At 42.6% G+C, this 20,702-nt stretch overlaps 1 protein-coding gene across 1 annotated transcript in view; it reads right to left on the reverse strand.

The window, feature by feature from the left end:
* Positions 1-709: 709 nt before the first annotated feature.
* The window catches only part of ITGB7 (integrin subunit beta 7), a 33,631-nt gene continuing 13,638 nt past the window's right edge, over positions 710-20,702 (reverse strand). The window contains exons 4-16 of the mRNA XM_042454699.1: positions 16,149-16,350; positions 14,956-15,126; positions 14,176-14,417; positions 13,228-13,386; positions 10,405-10,500; positions 10,222-10,311; positions 8,384-8,527; positions 7,684-7,877; positions 6,596-6,813; positions 5,167-5,383; positions 3,493-3,698; positions 2,008-2,168; positions 710-1,306 (exon numbers count right to left, since the gene is read on the reverse strand). Of these exons, the coding sequence (XP_042310633.1) occupies positions 1,244-1,306; positions 2,008-2,168; positions 3,493-3,698; positions 5,167-5,383; positions 6,596-6,813; positions 7,684-7,877; positions 8,384-8,527; positions 10,222-10,311; positions 10,405-10,500; positions 13,228-13,386; positions 14,176-14,417; positions 14,956-15,126; positions 16,149-16,350 (2,163 nt within the window). The 3' untranslated portion in view covers positions 710-1,243. The remainder of the gene's footprint in view (positions 1,307-2,007; positions 2,169-3,492; positions 3,699-5,166; positions 5,384-6,595; positions 6,814-7,683; positions 7,878-8,383; positions 8,528-10,221; positions 10,312-10,404; positions 10,501-13,227; positions 13,387-14,175; positions 14,418-14,955; positions 15,127-16,148; positions 16,351-20,702) is intronic.

Raw genomic sequence — 20,702 nt, forward strand, 5'->3', positions numbered from 1 at the left:
AAAATCAAGACCCAGCAAGTGCAAATGACACCACTGAGGGTCAAGGGTTTTTCCAGCAGACAATGGACCACTAATTAAATAGACACAAATCCTCCTTGCATATCCTCCCACCCTGAGGCCTTGCCAGTCAACAACAGACAAACTCACAGATTAACGTGTAAATCATTTCCCCTCAAACAAAGGTCATCCCACTCACTTCCATACCAGCATTCTCTGAAGATGCCAGCAGCAGGTGCTGGCGAAACAACAGGAATAAACTCTTCCAGAACACAGTCACATAGCCCAAAAAACTATGGATGCTGGCCATGAAAACCTTCGACTTTACACTTTATTGTGAGATTTCCATTAGCTATTAAAGTATGCTTTATTTTTAATTTACACTTGTCCCTCCATATGCTTTATTTTTAATTTACACTTGTCCCTCCATATCTGCTAGGCTTAGGGGCAGAAGACCCCCATGAATATGGAAAAATCGCAAATAAGAAAAATACCATGTTTTTACCTGAGAGGTCACCTCTCTAGGAATCTCTAGGTCCTCCAGTGCAACTCTGTGGTCAACATCCGACAGACACTGACTTTAGAACTGCACTGGAAGAGCTACAAATGCTTAGCAGAGTATTCTTATTTCTAGGAATCTCTAGGTCTTTTAGTGCAACTTTTAGTTAAAGTTGACTACAGAGTTGCACTGGAGGACCTAGATATTCCTAGAGAGAACACATTAATCAAATCCTCAAATATCAAATCTGCAAATACAGAGGGATGAGTATAATTTTAATTGTAATTAATTTTAATGTAAATAGGGGTTATGTTACTGGGTCAGCCAAAGTAAAGGATGAGAACTTGCCTAAGACCACACAGCATCATAGGCAAATTGGGGGTAAACACATACCATCTCTCTGTACCAGCAGGGTATCCAGCAGCTACCTTCTATCTCAGTTGTTGTGTTTTCAGTGCATTGTTTAGCTAATCTTTATATCCCATTGCACAGCTAGAAAGACACAGAGCAGCTTATACATCACCCTCAACAAAAAAAAGACAGCCTCTGCCCTCAGGCTTAGTATCAAAAAGACTTGACACAAAAGGTGATGGGAAGGAAAGGAAGGAGGGGGGAAATAAGATAAGTTCTTAAATTACAAGATTCTTCAGGCTGCTGAAGTGACTCTTGGATGACAGCTGGGAAGAAGCAAAGGCCAATGGAGTGGTTTTCTGGAAGGGGTGAGACTGTTTCAGTTCTATTACACTTCTATTTGTTGTACCTGGGATTGATGATTGTGGTGATTGCACTCCGGAACAATGGGTTGTTCACCTATAAAAGGAAGTTGGAAAAAGTGGGTAGTGGTGGGAGTTGCTCATGCATTGGCCAAAGTGTTGTTGTTATTTCCAAGTACAGTAAACCCACTGAACCAATGGAATTTCATCTGTGTCTTGACTCAAACAGAATCTTACAGGGGCTAAATTGCAATGCAATCCCAACTCACTATTTTGGTCATTGTAAAGATAGGAATTCACTACTGGCTGTGCAACAACCAAAATCTCCCTTGCAAGCCCACCTTTTCTGAGCTGCAACCTCACAAACCTGGTCATGCCCTGGTCAGTGGAGAACAGCAGACAAGAATCTAGTTGCTTTCCTACAGCTGGACATAGCAAAGACAGCATCTTCAGGGAGTGGCTGAGGACCCTAGATGCCCATGTGTACTTCTCTTATTGTACCTCTAGCTATAGGGAAATAACTTCTGCTCCCCCGCCCCCCGTTCGCCACTAACCAGGAAATTGCCAGATTTTGGGAGGAAGGCTGCAACTGAGAAAAGGTGTGTTTTTGGGTGGGTTGCCAAGCTGTAAGGGCTGCAGTGGGAAGTAGTTGCAACCAAGTGCTTCTCTTGTTCTTGCTCACTCCGTGTGGTCTGCACCCCTCGCATCCCCTTAGTAACACCATTGAGAATGATAATCTTGCTTGCTTGGCCAAGAAGAGGCAAACTGGCCTTCAGTGAAGAAGCTGGGAGCACTGACCTCGTTCCATTGGGCACTTTTACGCTCCTTTTCAAAGCGGTTGAACTCTCTGCGGTCATGGATCTCCACAATGATGCGGTATCCCACGATGAGGATTAGTCCCAGTAACACAAATCCCACTGCCAGGCCCAGCACCAGTTCAAATGTCTGCTTAGTAGTCTCTGATAAGGTAGAGAGAAAGCAGTTGAAGGAGCTCTTGGGCTATTAAGCCACTCTCCTACAGGCTCTGCAGATAAGGTTGCCATAATTCTCTACTATAAACTGGGACAAAATGTAGGACAAAATTTAGACCAAAATATAGGACAATTGTAGGATAAAATGTAGGACATTTAAGGTCCTCCATTTTTATTAAATGTCCTACATTTTGGGCTAAATTTTATCCTACAATTGTCCTACATTTTAGTGCATGCAGCACCTCCTTATACCACGGATTTAGGTTTAGTCTTAACATTAGGTACAATGAAGGAGTGAAGCACTACAAGACCCCCCCCCCCCCAAAAAATAACCACCCTTTGCTGTAATTGAGCTTTTATATATCTTAATTGCAGCATGGCTTGGCCTACCTTTGAAAGATGTGGACACATGGACAGGCACCAGTGCAAGAGGACTTGGATATCATATTGGAGAGAGCATATGCCACTCATGAGGTCTGTCTTGAGTAAGTTTATCAGCCCTTGGGCCCAAGTATCACCTCACCCATGGAACAGAGCATCAAATGGAACCTTCTGCCAGTTCAGTGATGGTCAGCTGGCCATTGAACTAATCACAAGGCATGTGGAAGGCTGCTTTTCCATACAGAATGAGGGCGGTGTTTATCAGGCCATATTCAAGCACAGCTTATCTTACTACTTGACTCTGAGACATAACCTGCTTGCTCTGCTTCAGGAGCAGACAATTTCCAGAGGTATGTGGGAGTTGCATATCCCTTGCCAGTCCTAGAACTGCACAAGGCCTGTCAGCCTCTCAAGCTTTTTACCATGGAGGAATCCTTGAAATAATTTCCAGGTGTTATGAAAACTCTGCATAAAAATTATATCTACAGCTCCAAAACAAATGTTTTTTTTTTTCAGTCACAGTTTCTGGAAGATCCTCCAGTGGCCTCTCAAACAACCCAAGGGTTCCATGGAACCCAGGTTGAAAAAAACTGCTCCAAATAAACATTTCATTTCATGTTTTAAGTTTTCTTTGGTCTGTTTTAGGCACTGAGAAAGGGCTTTGTTTCCAAAAGGAGATCTGCATGTGGCAAATGAGCTGAACTTTTTCCCCGCCCTCCCCCAGCTGCCTCTGCATTTACTAGAACATAAGAGCAGCTATGCTGGATCAAACCAAAGTCCTGTCGGTTTCAGCATCCTCTTCCACATAATGCCCAACATCTGATGCCTTTGGGATACCAACAAGCCCTCTCCAGTTGTTGCCCCTACCTCTAGCAAATTGTTCACAGTCATGTAATTCCTACTCATCCTGTGTTCCCTCTCTACTACTCACCCTTTTTGCTGTTCACCAGGAGGGTGACCTTGCCTGTCTCATCTCTCTCAATGAAGTAGGTGAGGAGGCTGCCGTCTTCTGCCTTTGCCTGGCACCATCGCTCATTCATGGTGGGGGCTGCCAAGACTCTAATTGTCTGGTTGCAGGCAATGCTGCAGTTCCCACTCAGCAGCCCACTTCCAAAGGCCTTACACTCTGCACAGGCCCTGCCAAAATAAAGAGCAACCCTCAGAGAACATTAACCTTGTCCTTTTCCTCTCTCCACTTCCCCTGATGCACAGAGCCCCACCCTCTACCCCAGGAAGTGTTTGGTTCCATGAAACAGAGATACCTGAGGCCAGAGCTAGGCCATTCATTCAAAGTGTGGGGTAGAGAGTGCTCTCCGTTTTGGGAGCTGTTCCTAGAGCATGAAAGTATACAGTGTATGAAGTTTCAGGAAGTTACTTGTACTACAGGACTGGTATATGGAGTTCAAAGCATATGCTTTCTAGTGTAAGATTCTGGCCCCCAAGATGTTTGTTAAAACTGCAATTCCCCTCTGCCCTGTCCAGAATAACAGTTAATGATGAGGGATTGTGAAGCTTCAATCCACAACCTTCAGGAGGGTCATTCCCTCTCTACTAAAAGGAGACTTACTTCTGCTCTCCACTATGTTTCAGGGCCTCTACAGCAAGCGCCAAGACCTGTTTGCACTTTTCCTGCTACTTAACTGCCAATTACAACACTGCAAGCAGTTTGAGGTAATATGTGCCAGATTTAATTGAATCTGCACAAAAGGAGATCAAAGGCACATGGTGGTGCCTATGGCTGGAATCCAGTTGGTGACTTATGCTGGCATAAGGTACTTTTTCAAGCAAGGTTAATAAGGGTGGTGGTGGTAGGGAATGCAAGCAAAAGCAATCTCTGTGAAGAGATAAATAGCCAACAATTCCCATGCAACTCAGGACCTTTATCTCTAGGTCAGCAACTATCAGCCAGAGGGCTTTTTCTTCAGCTGCCCCTAGACTGTGGAATGACCTGCCAGAAGAGATTTGACAGATGACTACACAGTCTAAAGGTAAAAGAACATTAAAGGCCAGGCTTTTCCGGCAGGCTTATCCAGATGTTTTTTTAAATTGTGGATTGTTGAAAATATGTGTACATCTTATTTTCCTTTTAAACTGATGTGTGTTTTAACTGATGTCTTTTTAACTAATGTTTCTTCACTGTTAATTGTTGTTGTTCCCCACTTTGATCAATGGGAGAGGCGGGTAAGAAATTAACAACAATTTCCTGATGAGCCCAGCTTTCACTTTAGTCCCCTGCTGTTGTCACAGTGCCTGTAGTCTCTGCTGTCATGCTGCCTTGTCCTATGCCAGCGTTGAGAATCTTGGCCTACAACTTTATCACCTAAATGACAGTTTTAGTTAACTGCATGACCCTTAAAAAAGGTAGCTAACTATGACATTTTCCAAAATTGTAGGAAAACGTAGCAGAAGACAACATTGGGATTTGCCATTTATGCTCTGTACTGCATACCATCTGGCCAAAGTTACAGCAGTATCTGAGAAATTGGAGTTCCTTAACCATCTCTCTCCATTATCCAGTAGATGAGGCATGCACCTACTGAGCCTAGCAACTCCCCCTTCCCTGTCCAGCTTCACCTATTCCCCTAAGTCCATGCCCCAGTCTCACCTGTGCTCCTCGCAGGGTGTCTGGCAGTTTGCACAGTGGCTGCAGTGGCTATCGAACCAGCCATCATCACACTGACATTTGTTGCAGAAACAGCGCCCATGGCCACTGCATACAGTGCCATCCCATATACAACCACTGGTATCCAGGCTACATTCACAGGCGCTGCCAGTGTAGTTTTGATGGCACTCACAATTGCCACATCTGCATCGCCCATTGCCTACCAGCAGGGGGAAATATCAGTCAGCATCACAAATTTCCTTCCAAGAACATCAAAAATCCACCTGTGATACCTTTCTTGGTATACCTTTATTGGATCAACCAAAATGCACAATTTGTGGCCAACACAGCTACCCCCAGGTATGTTTCCTTCCAAGAGTGATTCTACCCATACATAGCTATAGATTTTATTCAGCCATATCTTGGGATGCTGATATTTTAGACGGCATCCTGCCTTCCCATTCTGATGCCTATACTTCCCATCATCCCCACGTTTTGGTCACGAACCAGGAAAGGTGGGCTACAGGGTTCAAGATGTTTGAAGAAGCCCCAGCTAAGGGAGGCTGCTTTCAAATACATGCTCACAACCCTAAGGAATAGAAATTTACTTCTCTTAAAGAAAAGTTGAGTCTCAAAAAGTGGAATTATGTGCTCCATGCCCCCATTCCATGTTTTTCTTTCATAGTACACACTGTACACTGGGAATTAGCTATTTGCTTTCCAACCCATTAAAACAAATGGAAACACCCATGAGGATAATTTTATAGTAGTAAAACTTGTACAACAAGCTGGGGAGCACATGCCCCACAGGGTGCCTTTAGCCCTCCATGAGCATATGCAGGATTGTTCCCATCCATTGACTCATGATTTCTTTTGCACAAAAGCCCTGGTGCTGCAACCAAAAGGAGCATCAGCCACCGAGAAATGTACTTAAACTATATTCTGCTATTTCTTCTAATAGTACCACTTCTCTCCCAAGCATCAGTATCTCCTCTGCTGCTTATCTCCTACCCATTGCTTTTGTGTTGTGTTACTTGTTACCAGAAGAGTTGGAAAACGGTAACAAACACTGTGGTCCTTGCTGTCATAGGGCATGACTCAGGATGGCCCTTTCCTATGTCCTGCACTTCTGCTGAATTTTGGTGGCAGCAGCAACTTCAGGAGCAGGGCTTATGTAGGGATGCTGCCCGCAAAACATTGTGAGGGGTCCAATATAGCCCCAGAGAACTGCATACCTGTTATATACATACTTAGCTTGTAACAAGTCTAATTGAACTCAGTGGGGCTTACTTCTGAGTAGACATTTATAAGTTTGCAGTGTTAGTGTCCTCCTTGTTTGTGTCCCACTGGTGCAGCTAATGATTATACAAGCCAGCATTTGCAAGATTACAAAGAGAGACAACCTTATCATATTATACTACATTATTTTCACCTCCACAGAGCTGTCCATTGTGCCGTTCACAGGCAGTGTTGTCACACTTGCAAAAGGGGCCACTTGCTGCAGCATTGCACTGGCACTTTCCACACATGCATTGGCCCTTGCCATTACACACAGGGCCTGTGTCATTCACCTCTCGGCACATGGCCTCTGGATGAACCAGATCCTTTTGGTTGCACTCGCAGAGCCGACCAACATGGCCCTCCTGGCAGCTGGAACAACAGAAAAGATGCTCAGGGATGATGGAGGTAGTCAAAGGGAGCTGCTTAAAGTCTCATGATAGCCAGTTCCCCACTTTCTCAACAGGATATATCAGGCAAATTGCTCTATCATCTCCTCCAGTCCCTCTGTCTTTGTGCCAGCCTCACCAATGAGAAAGAATAATGGGATTGCTGCCCAGTCACATTTAGAGGGCCACAAGGTTCATCATCACTGTTTTAGAGCAATCTTTTCTTCAGCAAAGAAACCTAGTCTTCTTTCATCCTGAACAGCAGGTAGCATATCAAGGAGTTTGAAATACCTTCCTTCTGAAGAAAATATTTGGGCCTCTTCAGAAAGGAAAAGAAGATAACTAAAGTGAGAGAGGTGAAGAACAGGACTGAACAGAGGTTTCTCCATTTGAAGAAAGGAATTTGAAAGCTGAAATACTAAAATTCAGGATTGCATAACTGAAAAACAATCAGTGTTCAGCCCAGCACAAGGAGGGAATGCTCTGTTGCAACCTTCCTCACATGGATTCCCCCTAGAAGCATTTTATTACAACTTCAATCATCCCTAATTAGCCTGGAAGTTATCATCCACAGCTGCCCTTTGGAATAGGCCCAAAGAAGTTGGCCTACCTGTTTCCTCTTCCCATTTTGTGTAAAGCTGGCTTCATCCAGCAGGAATGGTTAACAAATGCTGTTCAAAATGGGCTTTAACATTTTAGTTGTAATTTCTTATATGTTCTTATTGTACTATTTTTATTACAATTATGCTGTTAGTTGCTTGGAAGTTTATTCCACCACCACCCCACCTATACACAGAGAGAGAGAGAGAGAGAGAGGAAGTCTTTTTCAAACAGGATTGTGAGAAATAAATACCGGCAGACACCACAGGTAATATTGCCGTGACCACCAGAACAGTGATCTGCGTAGGGTTGTGTGTCTCTGCATTGGCACTCGCATGCTGTTGTCAGGTCTACCTGCAGCTCCTCACCTACTCCCAGCACCCGTAGCACTACCTTCTGAGACCCAGGTAGGCAGGTGGTGGCCTTTATCCTCACTGTGAATTGCACCTACAGTAGGCAAGCAAATGAGATGAAAGTGACCCAAGCACTCTGTACAACTTTGCATCAGGAAAGGTTCCCTATTAGTCCCTGGGGGGCTGCAGGAAAGCCCTGCTTCACCCATCATGGTCTCCATCCCCTCTGAACCCAACTTTTCCTTCGGGTACCCTGAAGGGCAGGGATCTCTGTTTCTGAGAGCAGGGATCTTCCCACTCCCCTGCTTGGCTTGGCTCTTCTTCCCTATTTCCTATGCAGCTAAAAGGGAAGAAATGCATACATGAAACATGAGGTGGAAAATCTGAACATGGCACTTCAGTTGGCACCTGAGGACATCAATGGGTCTGGACATGACTAACAATGCCACCTTGCCTGAGAAGGACAAGTGATGGGCATCTGCCCCCACACACCCCAAAATAGTTTTCTACCACCACAAGTCACACCAATGAATCCAGGCTTGTTCCAAGGGTTGCATGTCTGCCTTGCAACCAATGGGAGGCATGGAGCTAATCACTCACCAACTGGTTGATGTGCACGCCAAAGCATTCCCCGCCCTCTGTGCGCCCATATGTTTCTGAGTCACTGCAATGCGAGTCATAAGCAATTGAGATACCGGGGGGGAGGTCTGAAATGTGCTCCAGATTCACAGTGGATGAGAGACTCTGTAGAGAGAACTATAGTTAGGTAATATGTCATTGCTGTGATAAAACTGGTTGTGGTTGTTTTGCTTTGGTTTTAATTTTTTTAATTGCCTGGAGGTCTGTAATAAAGGCTTTGATTGATTAACTATAGTTAGGATCTTGCTTGACTTACAAGGAGTTCCTTTTATGCCTTTTGGAGACTGCAGCACTGCAGGAGCACAAGGAACACAGAATCTCCTCAAGCCTATCCCTCTTGATAGTATGATATCACCTTTCAGAGTGTTAGCACACCCTGCACACCCTGTGATGTATTTTGGGGTCCCCATATTTCATATCTCCTATCTGGAGACAGTACGTTCTTGAAATCAATGACCTTTCAGGAACACTAGGTCAAGGTTCCCAGGAGAAAAGGAGCATGACCTGAGGCATATACACATTTAGGTAATAAGACAATCAAATCTAAATTGATGTGCTAAGTGCTCCTTTCCTCCCCCCAAGTCATCTGCATTTCTTCTTGCAACTTGAAACAAATGATCTCCTTGCGCCAAAGCAGTAAGCCAACCTCTCTGCCTACCCCTGGAGTTTATCACACTAGCAAAATCCCACTAAAAACGAGATTTAAACTAGATTTAATTTTTTTCCAAACCATAAATATCACACCAATTTCCTGCAAAAGTGAAATAACATGAAGTTAAAGCAAAGGCAAAAGAGAGAAAAACGGCGGGAAGTTCCATTTCACTTTAACAGTGACGTCGCCTGATAAACTTCCTGCATTTGCATTTTTTTTTCTAATTTAAATCCCGTTTTTCAGCAGGATTTCACTAGTGTGATAAACTCCCCTGTTGTGTTCCCATCCAAATCTCTCTGTCCACCCATTCTGGGGCTATCCTGATCTAATTGCTGTTTTTGTCACACTAAAATGAAAACCATCAACCATTGTTGATTCCTGGGAAAGGACACCTAGCCTTTGTTACCTGACAAGACAGCCCACCACTTGTGGCTAGATTTTAGGTATAAGTATGGGTCTCAGAAACCTAGTTTATGTGCACTCACAGTATGCATACAGTTGTGCCAGGTTTCCCTCTGTGTATGAAATTGTGCCACCCTCAGAGCTCCCAATCTGAGCCACTTCAGCTTTCCATGGTCTACTCACTGGACCGGTAATTATCACCCCTATTTGAACCCTCAGATTCCGCTATCCCTTTTCCATTTTTCCATTTCAGTTAGCTCTGAATGCTGTGTTAATAAACTAAATAAACAGTATTAATTGTTATTGTGTATGTGTATTGCTATTGTGTATCTGAGTGCATTCTGCATATTCTCTAAATAAAACCCTCTTAATTTACCCATAGTTGGGGTTCTCCTCAGTTATTACTGGTATAAACAGGTGCAACAGTCATAAAGGCTACCCAGCCTCTTGAAAAGCTAATTTCCCCAAAATTTAAAGTAACACTGATAGTTGGTGGGGAATCCTCAGTCCACTACCCCCCTTCATTGGGTAACAAAAGCATGTGCTACAAGGTAGGGAATTCTGTGGTTCAGAAAATCTCAACTCAGATATTTGTTTAATGAATTGCTTTCAGTAAACTAGTCTTTTTCAGTCTTGGGAGAGTGTCATGCTGGGGTACTTTACATGGATGTGCTCAGTAGGTCTGCCATGGCTTTTCCCACCTCCCAAGGGTTTTGCCCAACTTGCTATCTCTGCTCTTCCTCACATTGTAGGCATCCGCAATGAGCTGCACCACGTTGCTAGAATCCTCCTTTAGTTCCCCAACCACTGACTTGGGAATTAACTTGCTCAGCTCCTAGAGAGGAAAGGAAAGGAAGAGAGAGACACAGTGATCTGCCCACATCCTCAGATATTCTTCCATTCTTCTTCCTTCCAGCTCGGCACTCACCTCATACATTGGAACCCTGGAGCCAGTCACAGCAAATATGGGTTGGATGTTGGCTTCAGAAAGCACCTCAGCCAAGTGCCCAACTGAGGGGTAGTCCTGCAAAGAAATGGAGCCAGAAACATCTTCAAGAAGAGTCTTGATACTTGATGTCTTTAGGTGTCACTTTTTTAAATAAGACATTTCTTCACCAAAGGCAGACCTTTGTTGTAAAGATCACATGATCTGTGCTAGTTCCAAAATCATCATTGGCTCAGAGAAAGATGCAGCGCTGCCTGATTCTCATCAGAAGCCTTATACCCTTCTCCCACTCCTTTGTGTTCCTTCCCCACTACTGTTCTCTCCTTTTCTGTCTTTCAGTTATGAAGCTAATGATGGCCACCATTAGGTCTGTCCTGTTAAAACCACTATGGTGATCCTGCCTCATGTACCCATATTTAGTTCCAGAAATGAAATGGAGGGAGGATGACTGAGGAGAGGGAGAAGAAGTAAGAACACAAAAGATGTGGAGTGGGAGGAGGAACCATAGTAAAGCAGTAGAGCAGTGTTACATTTGTACTAAGACACAAGCATCCTATGTGCCACAGCTGGGAAAACTTCAGGTGGCATAGTTTAAAACACCAGTGATCCTTGGGCCAGTTTATATTATGAAATTCATTCACATTCTATTTGCATGAGTTACGAGTGTGAAAACTCTTTTCAGGAGGAAGGTGAAGAACTCCTCAAACTCCACAGAAAACGGATTTGCAGCTTTAACCAGAGTATCCATAAGGGTATGCTTTACTGGATGTGTGGCTGTCCAATTTGCATGCCTTCACATGGCAGCACATTTTGGCAGAGGGTGGGTGGATGGGTATTACTGCTAACAGATTTCTTTGGTTTTTTGTTAGCTAGTTGCATATAGAGTTTGCCTATTCTCTTTGGTATTTTTTATTTTTATTTTTTCAGGCTGAAACAGGCTGTTTGAAACTGGTTTTCAATGTCCACATTTCAATACTTTCTTTACCCCACTACCAAAGTTGATGGGCATTTAAAAAGTTAAAAGTCTTTAGCTATGTGATTCTAACAAGAAACTTCAAACTATGGAAAGCTTATCTTAACAATGATTATGGCATTGAATGGGTATGTGTGTGAAGTGTGTGATAACGTGCATGGTTTGACAGTCTTGTAGAGAAGGCCTATATGCAAATATATACCTGCAAACTTCAAACCTGTTGGGGGATTTTTGAGATCCAGCAACATGCAACAGAAAGGCTGAAGGCTGAAGAAAGCACATACTGGGAGTTCAACAACATAAATAAGTATTGTTTTCAGGAAGCTTTGCAGCATACAATAACCAAATGGATCCAAACAGTAGATGACTGGGGAACAGTACAGTGCTAACCTATCAGGAAGGAAGGAGGAGGGATAGTTCATATGTTGTTTATCTAAACACCAATGAAGGCTGTGAATGTCTTATTGTTCTGCGAGAAAAAATGAACTCTACATATTTGATGAAAAACTTATTGCAAACTGCGATTGTGGTTTGCAACAAGAGCATGCAGCACTCCAAAGCTTTTTGCTAGCCAGAGACCACACACAATGACACCAGTGATAATAGTGACAATGCAAGTGGAAGTAGATATGTCCGCATCCTTTGACTGACAGCTAAAAAAAAGTGCAGTGGCCAGTTATTTGTGGGAACAAATAATTCATAGACACTTTCTTCCTGTCCACCACTTGAATTCACAATGGCACTCTGTGTGGCTGACAGAATACACATAGATGCAAATAGGTAGGATGGGCTCAGGAGGGCACAACTGAATGTGAATGTAAAGCGGCAAAAATCCACACCTATTCTCATAACATGCTTATGTGTAGACTAGCTCCTTGCCATCAGTCAAGCTCTCTTTTGGAAGTTGAGCCAAAGATTCTCCATCCTTGCTATATACTAATATAGCATTCTGTGAAGATCCTTAAGTAATCTGGGGGAATCCCTAAACCTTGAAGAAGTACACACACAAAACTTTAAAAAACCCTAAGGGAGGACAACATCTCCTCCTGCCTAATGTACCAATGAAGACTGAGCATGCTCAGTGGCTATGCTGTTTTAAAATGGCAGAACAAGAGAAAGAATAGCATGGAGCATCCTGAACAGAAGGAGTTCACACTGCAATATTTTAGGGAAGTTAACACAAAAACATTTGACAGATTTATCCAAGATTCATCCTGCCACTATGCTAAAAAAAAACATGGGAGCGGGGTTGTGAGCCACAGCCATTCCTTTTCTGTTGCTTAAAGTGGAACTAATTTCTCAGTGTTTAGACATCATGGGAAAGGGCTTATTGTGCCTACTGATGCAGACATACAGACTTCCAACATGTAAAGGGAGACCCTCACTGGACCACCATCCGGTTAGTGTTAGCTCTACATCTGCACACTAAGAGCCCTTTCCCAAGTCACCCAAGTTACACAGCTGGCATGGAAATATTTCCATCATAGCCAATGGTGGCATAAGTAGTTCATATAGCCCAACAAAGAAGTGTTTTTTATTCAGTTCAGGTGCCCATGGAGGAAAACCATCTTTTTCTTATCTCGCAACTCCAATCAGTCGTTATGGAAGAATTCATATACTGTCTGAATGTGTCTGATGCCAGAGTTTGGAGGACTGGCAATACTAACTGGGGGATAATGGAAGCTATAGTCAATATTGTGGAAAATCATAATCAGCCAGTGTGTCCTGAGCTTCTAGGCTGCCACTGCCATGGAGATCAGTCCCTATTATTCTTTGTCCCATACAGTAATCCCTACCTTTACTGTATTTCAAAAGGGCCAAGAAGGACTTACATAGAGGTGGTTCTTAGTGTACAGACCATTGGCATTTAGGTGGCAGTGCCCATCATTGGGCATATAGGCTCCACCCAGCTTCCCATCCCCTGCCATGTGGAAGGCACCATCTGATGTGAAGACCAATAGCTTTGTTACTTCACGCCAGCCAATCTGCTCCTGGAAAAGAAAGGCAGTAACATCACAGTTTACTCATACAAGCCTTCCTTCACAGTTCACATAGGCTAGAGTACTACATCCACATTCATTTAGGGGTATCTCTATCTGTGCACAAAATGCTGCATGAGATTTAGAATGCTTTTTAACATAGGAGTTTATCATACTGGAGCTGATTTCGACATTAAAGAGAGATTAAAGAGCATTTAAAGCATCCCACAAATGAAGCGGAAATGGCAAGTAATTGCATGAATTATTATCACACACAATTGCACAAATAAAATGATACTGGAAATGCATTGTCGCGGAAATCCCGAAAGTAAAAAGATGTGCATTAATGCTTCTTTGTGACTACTCTAATGGCAGCTTTTGTGTGACATCGTGTGAAGCCATTACACGTAGTTGTGCATTTTTTTCTGGGATATTCATGGGATAAAGTCCCAATCTCCTTTGTGTGATAAACTCCAGAAACTAATAAATTACAAAAATAAATAAATTTCCAGATCTGCCCGATTAATCAATTCTAGAACTTGGGTTTTACTGACAATATTTGCCTTCAGAATTCACCATTTAGACTTCAGAAACAAATACCTGAAATAATTTTTTTTTTATTGATTTAAAAAAAAAAGTTGGAGCTACATTTAATCATGCTTAAAAGAGAACCTCTCAAATCCATGAGATTTAAGTTAGTCATGATTAGCTTGTAGCTATTATTGTTATGGAGGTCTATGTGCAGCTCCCAATCATGTATCAGTTTTTACAGATACATCCATGGTGTTGTCATCTTCTCACCTTACAGATGGCAGCCTGCATGATGGCATCAAAACCTCCTTCAGCATCATCCAGGTTACCCGAGATACGCTGCTGGCTGACTCTGCTCTCAAATTCGCTGGCGTTGTCGGTGAGCGGCAGCACATGTTGATAGCTGAATGGTGACTGACAGTTCTCATTTAAGTGTGGGCAAGGATTCTGCCACTTGGAAGGTGCTGTGCTCACATATGGCAGCACTGTTTTGTCAATGAAGGAGCCAAACCCTAAAATGCAGAGATTCTGTGATTTTCATCAGCCCATGATCTCCTTCCTTCTTCAAAATCCAGTAACACCTCAGCTTTTCTTCATTTCACAAATTCATGCGGATAAAGTTATAAGTGGTTTGGGAGTGTGATACTCTCCCACTCAGGAATATTCCAGCTTTCTTGATTAAATGTTTCAGTTTTAATTAAAACAATATTATGATAAAAATAAAGATGAAAGTAATGCATTAGGATGCAAATAGTCAATTCTTTCATTCTTTTGAGTGAAGACAAATAATTTCCAAAATATCCAGTAGCTGTAATCTTACATTTAATTACTTCGAAGTAAATATGGATAACAGAGGTGGAGGAACAATTTGGACTTGTGAACTGAATTATTAGTTCTTTCTACTCTGCCTTTTGAGGGAAAAAAACTTTTTAAAAAAGTTAAATAAGCTTACTAGAAGCAATTTAGTTGCTCTGATTTACAATGCCAACACTATACCCTCTTCCACCCTATCCTATCCACCGTAACAGTTTTGACTATAGGCTTGCATACCAATCTTTGCAGAGGTGGTAATATTGCGTAGGACAGCCAGCAAGTCACTCCCAAGTCTCTTGATGTTCTCCAGATCATCCTTCATGGAGTAGGACAGGTCCATAAGATAGTACAGGTCAACAGGATAACCTTCAGCCCGTTTGAAGTGGACTGTAAAGCTCTGCTCCTCCCCTGTGGATACGGAAGGAAGGAAGGAAGGAAGGAAGGAAGGAAGGAAGGAAGGAAGGAAGGAATAAGTGGCACAAAAAGAGGAAGCCCAGTGCTACAGCAAAGATACTATATTATCCACCTACCCATTTGGTGGTCTTGTAAATGATGAAACATTCACACAAGTACCCAAACACCTACTCCCATATCAATCTGTCTGTTACTTGAGATCTTTTGCCTTTCTCTACCTACATTTTGCATTAAGTTACAAAAGAGATGGTTATGGGGCAGTAGTATCTAACTTATGGAAGCCATCCCCCCAAAGCCTACGTGGCCCCCAACAATGGAATCAGTTCTAAATTTTAGACTAAACTTCACCCAAACATTGTTATTTACTCAAGCTTTTAAACAAAAGTTGACAATTTTAATCAAGCTAGTTTTAGGCTACTTTATGTACCATCTTTCTTGTGTTTATGTTGGGGGCTATATACATTTTATGCTGTCCTTTTCCTATGAAAATATTTTAAAGAAAATAATAATAATCAGATCAGCCCACTTTCATATCGAAACCACGAATGTCACCCCACAAAATGAGGGAAATTCAAAACAAGATCTAATAACCAGGAAACCACCAGTATATACATAGTAGCAAATAGCAGATTTTTAGATTTCTTAAAAATGCAATGAACAAGAAAAATAAATATAGGATTGCTACAATATAATTGCTGTACAGCTCTGTGTGACGTAACGATCGCATCAACTAATATTTATCATTGCCACTCCCAGAGGGCTTGTCCATTTAATATATAAATATGGATAATGTTAGTGCCGTTTGAGATATTCCTAAATTCCTACAAGTGGAATGTTATGTCCCCCTGCATTTGCCCTAACACTGGATGTTACTCTAAAATAGGCAGTATATGAATTTTCTCCTGAAGAAGAGGACAGGGCAGTGCTTACAACTAGATCACTTTGGTGAAACAGACATCCTTATCCCTGTGCCCTCCAAAAAGCTAGTAGACATCCTTTCCTCTTGAAGGACATACCAGGCCGAAGCTGCAGAGCAATTTTCTGGGGTGCCAGCTGAGTGATGGTTTGGTGGTGTGTGCTGTTACTCAAGGGCCTGTTCACCAGTATACTCTGCTTGCCACGGGGGTCCACAATTTCACTTGGGTGGCAGCCACGATGTTCCAACTCCAGCCGAGAAGCACAGCGTCCTGCATCTGACTCACCTGATTGCACAAAATCCTAAGGAAGAATGGAGAGAGATCAGCTTCCAGCATTGCTGCAACACCTGAGCCTTATTTTCAGGGCTGGTGGAGCTTGTAGCACTTCCTGAGATTGGAATATTGGTCCTTCAGTCCTCCATTGCTGGCCATCCATATCTTGATTGACTAAAAGGCTTCCCAATTACATTGGTCAGAATATTTAAAAAAAAACATTTTAAGTCAATTCAAGTACTTATGGAAACTGCAAGTGGCAAATGGATTCTTAGAAGAGGCATTCCATTCTGTGTGTAAGGAAAAAAGGACACATCTCTTTTAAAGATTAGGCCCGATGATCATTTAAGCCAAAAGATCATTTTCAGACTCTGGAAACTCACTGATGTGATTATTACAAAACTAAAAAAGAAAAATTGAATGAGAAACAGACTACTTTCCCCTCTTAGTTACAGTCTAACTAAGGAGTTTATCACACTAGCAAAATCCCGCTGAAAAATGGGATTTAAACTAGATTTAATTTTTTAAAAACACCCACAAATATGGAAAGTTTATCACACCACATTCCTGCAAAGGTGAAATAACATGAAGTTAAAGTGAAGGCAAAAGGGAGATAAATGGCAGCTTTTTATTTTCGGGAAGTTCCAAAAGTAAAAAGCTGCAGTTTTTCTTTCTCCCTTTTACCTTTGCTTTAACTTTACGTTATTTCACTTTAACAGTGACATCGTTTGATAAACACCCGACATTTGTGGGTTTTGTCTTATTTAAATCTAGTTTAAATCCCATTTTCCAGTGAGATTTCGCTAGTGTGATAAACAGAGAAGTGAACCTGGTGAAATTTCAGCAGCTAGAGAGAGAAGACTTATAAAAAGAAGTTTGAACAACCAAGAGTTTCTGTACTGCACAGCTGTCTTGTTTGACACCCTATCCTCAGTCCTCTGCCACATGCTACAACCAGGTGTAGAGGCTCACTTATTCAAAATAAACAAATGTACACTATGGAAAACAATCAAATCGTACTTGTGACAGATCCTTTCTCGCAGGCTGGCCCTATAGTACCAACCCCTAGGGATACTGCCACTCACCCTGCTTTTGTTCCCCCATTTCTCCTCTTTTCTGAATTGGGTCCTTGGGCATCCAGGTGAGATCAGTGTGGGCATGTTTGTATGTTAGATTTGTGTTCTTTATGGTACACAGGACCACCCCTTGATTAAAGGGGGAAAAGGCAGAGTTAACAAAAATTTGTTGTTCTTGTTGTGTGCCTTCAGGTCATTTCCAACTGATGGTGACCCTAAGGCAAATTTATCATAGAGTTCTCTTGGCAAGTTTCTTCAGAGGAGGTTTGCCACTGCCACCCTCTGAGGCAGAGAGAGTGTAACAAGGCTGGGATATGAGCCCTGGTCTACAGTCATAGTCCAGGGCTCAAACAACTACACCATGCTGGTTCACAAGAGAATTATAACCTGTAGAACTGTAAATGTTTTAACAAGTTCTAAACACATAATGTTATTCAGTCTGAGTAATGTCAGACCTTGCTCTTCAGCCAGTTCAGACAACCAGTACACATCCTCACTGACTCCTTCAGTTGTCTCATCCGACTGTCAACTCCCAACAGTCAACTCTGTCTGATTCCCCTCAAATACACACTCCTGCATTTTATACTTTCTGATTCCTCACAGCCCCCCTTCCCAGTCTCTCTGAACCTGAAGCCAAGTCTGCCTAGCACCTCCTCCCCAGTACTTTCCTCAGAATATTATTTTTCCTTTTTTTAAAAGATCAATGTATAAATAATCCTAGTGCCTGTCTCATGTGAATAAAACCCTTGCTTCTCACACAAAAGCCAGTGCCCTTTCTCACTTTTGTATTCTCCTTCCCACATCTCCCTGCCATTGCCCAATGATAAGGTATGCAAAAGGAGGAAGGGGCATATCAGTTGAACTGCAGTGGTTTCCTGTTTTGGTTCTTGAAAAAAAAACTACAAGTCTAGCCACACTACGCTGACATCTGCTTGCCTTATAACTACCATACCTTCAAGACAAATAAGCTAGGCATGCTTGCTGGGTAGGTGTAGAAATAGCAATGGCTTTCTTAGGGGGGAGGGGGTCAATCAGACATCAGGTATTTTTCAGTGCCACTATGCAAATAATCTCACTCACACATTCTGGGTTTGTTATTCACACTATGGAACCTCATCTCTGTGCATCTCTGCAAGTTCGGGTGCTCACATGTGTGAGCACTCGAATAGAAATGGAGTTGACATTGTGAATGTATTCAAAACGCATTCAAGGCATGCAGAGTTTTATCCTGGTTTATCCCAAGTCTATTTGCATTGGTTATTATACTGCTGCTGATCAGAATCTTTAAAAAAAGCTTGGGTGGAAAAGCCCGGTATCGATTATACTGGGTTAAGTGGGATTTTTGGCAGCCCTCCCCCCAAAAAACTTAATTAGATGCATTCAAATACATCTGAACATCAAAGATTCACCCAGATGCAATCCAGATTTTCATCATCTGAATAACCTTTAAAATACAGAAAGCAAAATGCATAGGCCAGTTTATCAGGACTGATGTCAGGGGTCAACATAATTGGACATCTCTGCAAGAAGCCCAGTATCAACCCCAGAGCCTCCTGGTCCTTCTCCTTTTCTTCTTTGCTATCACTATACCATTCTACTTGCCTTTTCCACGCATAAAAGCAGGTACAATAACAATGAACGGGAGCCATGTCCTCCATTTGTCTTGCCTTCCTCCTCTGGACAGCTGAGCATGTGGATCCCAGAAGGAGGGTGAGCAAGTAAATTCCCAGTAGTGACTGAAGCATGGAGGAGGTAGGCCTCAAGGTCTTGCCTCCAATATTTTATCATGAGATAGCAGTGTGATGCTGCAGCAAAGAAGGCAAATGCTATCTTAGCCTGCATTAGTAGAACCATGTTAGATATTAATAGAACTATCTTACCCTGTGTTAATGAAACCATAGTTTCTAAGTCAAGGGAAGTAATAGTCCCACTATATTCTGTGTTGTTCAGGCCTTATCAGGAGTATTGGGTTCAGTTTTGGGTGCTTTATTTGAAGAATGATATAGACAAGATGAAGTGAGTTCAAAGAAGGGCAGAGAGGAAGACAAACAGTATGGCAAACAAAACATGAGGAAAGGTTGAAGTTTGGTGAAGAGAAGACTGAGCGGTGAGATGATTGGTACTCTTTAAATACCTGAAGGGCTGCCACAAAGAGGAGGGTGTGGGATTGTTCTCTGCTGCCTCAGGGGGGAGAACTAGATTTAATGGTTTTAAGTTACAGGAGGTAAGATTTCAATTGGACATTAGAAGGAACTTCTTGACAGTGAGAATGGTTTGGCAACAGAACCAGTTGCCTAAGGTGGTGGGGAGGTTTCCTTCTCTGATGGGTGCCGTTTTGTTTGGTCGGAAGACTTCTGACCAGAACATTTCACGTGCCTTAGCACTGAACGAGGACGGCTTGGTGCAACAGAACAGAAAGGGGCCTTTCGGGGGACACTTTGCCGTGTGGTAAAATCCGTTTTTGGCCGGTCATGCACGCACATGAGCATCCTCTTCCCGTACCCGTAACGCTGAAAAAAACGGGTGCGATCAAGTTCAACATTGCCACCTTTTACATCAAGGCTTAATGGTAGTGGTCTTCCTCATCTTTCAACTTCATTTCTTACAATGCAATATACAATAATGAAAATGACACTGGAGAATTTGCACATGCAATCCATCATCTCAAACCTCAGCCTCAACTCAACCAAACAGGCAGGATGTGGTGGACAGCTCTTCCTCCATGGTTGGGATGGCACCTGCTGGGCTTTCCGGCCATAGCAGCTGTGCTTATCCTTGCTAGCAGATTAGTTCTTTTTCTTCAGAATGGAGTTTGTTGTGAATGAGTACCCAGTATGTGGAGGGATGGGCAGAGACAATTGCTAATCTGATGCAGAGAACAGTAGCAAAGAATCCCTGGGAGAAGGTGGGGCAGTTTGCTGAAATTGTGTTCACTTAGCAGGCCATTTTGGAGAGAATCCAAAGCTATCGAGAAACCAGCTAAGGAACATTGTTAGAGGTTCATGGACTGTTCTTTTTTGGTCAGTTGTGTTCTAGTGCTATGCTAGAATGATGATGCCTAGAATCCCTAGGGTGGGGTATACTGGGAGGTGTAGTCCAAAAGTAACTTTCCCAAGCTCCATTCCTTTCAGGAAGTGTAACATTAGTCTTTCCTTGCACATCATTTAAAAAGGGCTAGAACAGGAAGGTCCAGAGTATCACCATAAATCTCATGGGAGCAATGTAACAGTCTAAAACTAGAATTCTCCCCAAACCATAATTGCAATTACTGGTCAGGGGCTGGTGCAAGCAAAAGTCCAAAGCA

The sequence above is a fragment of the Sceloporus undulatus genome, chromosome 2, assembly GCF_019175285.1.
Source record: "Sceloporus undulatus isolate JIND9_A2432 ecotype Alabama chromosome 2, SceUnd_v1.1, whole genome shotgun sequence".
NCBI classification, from domain to species: Eukaryota; Metazoa; Chordata; class Lepidosauria; order Squamata; family Phrynosomatidae; genus Sceloporus; species Sceloporus undulatus.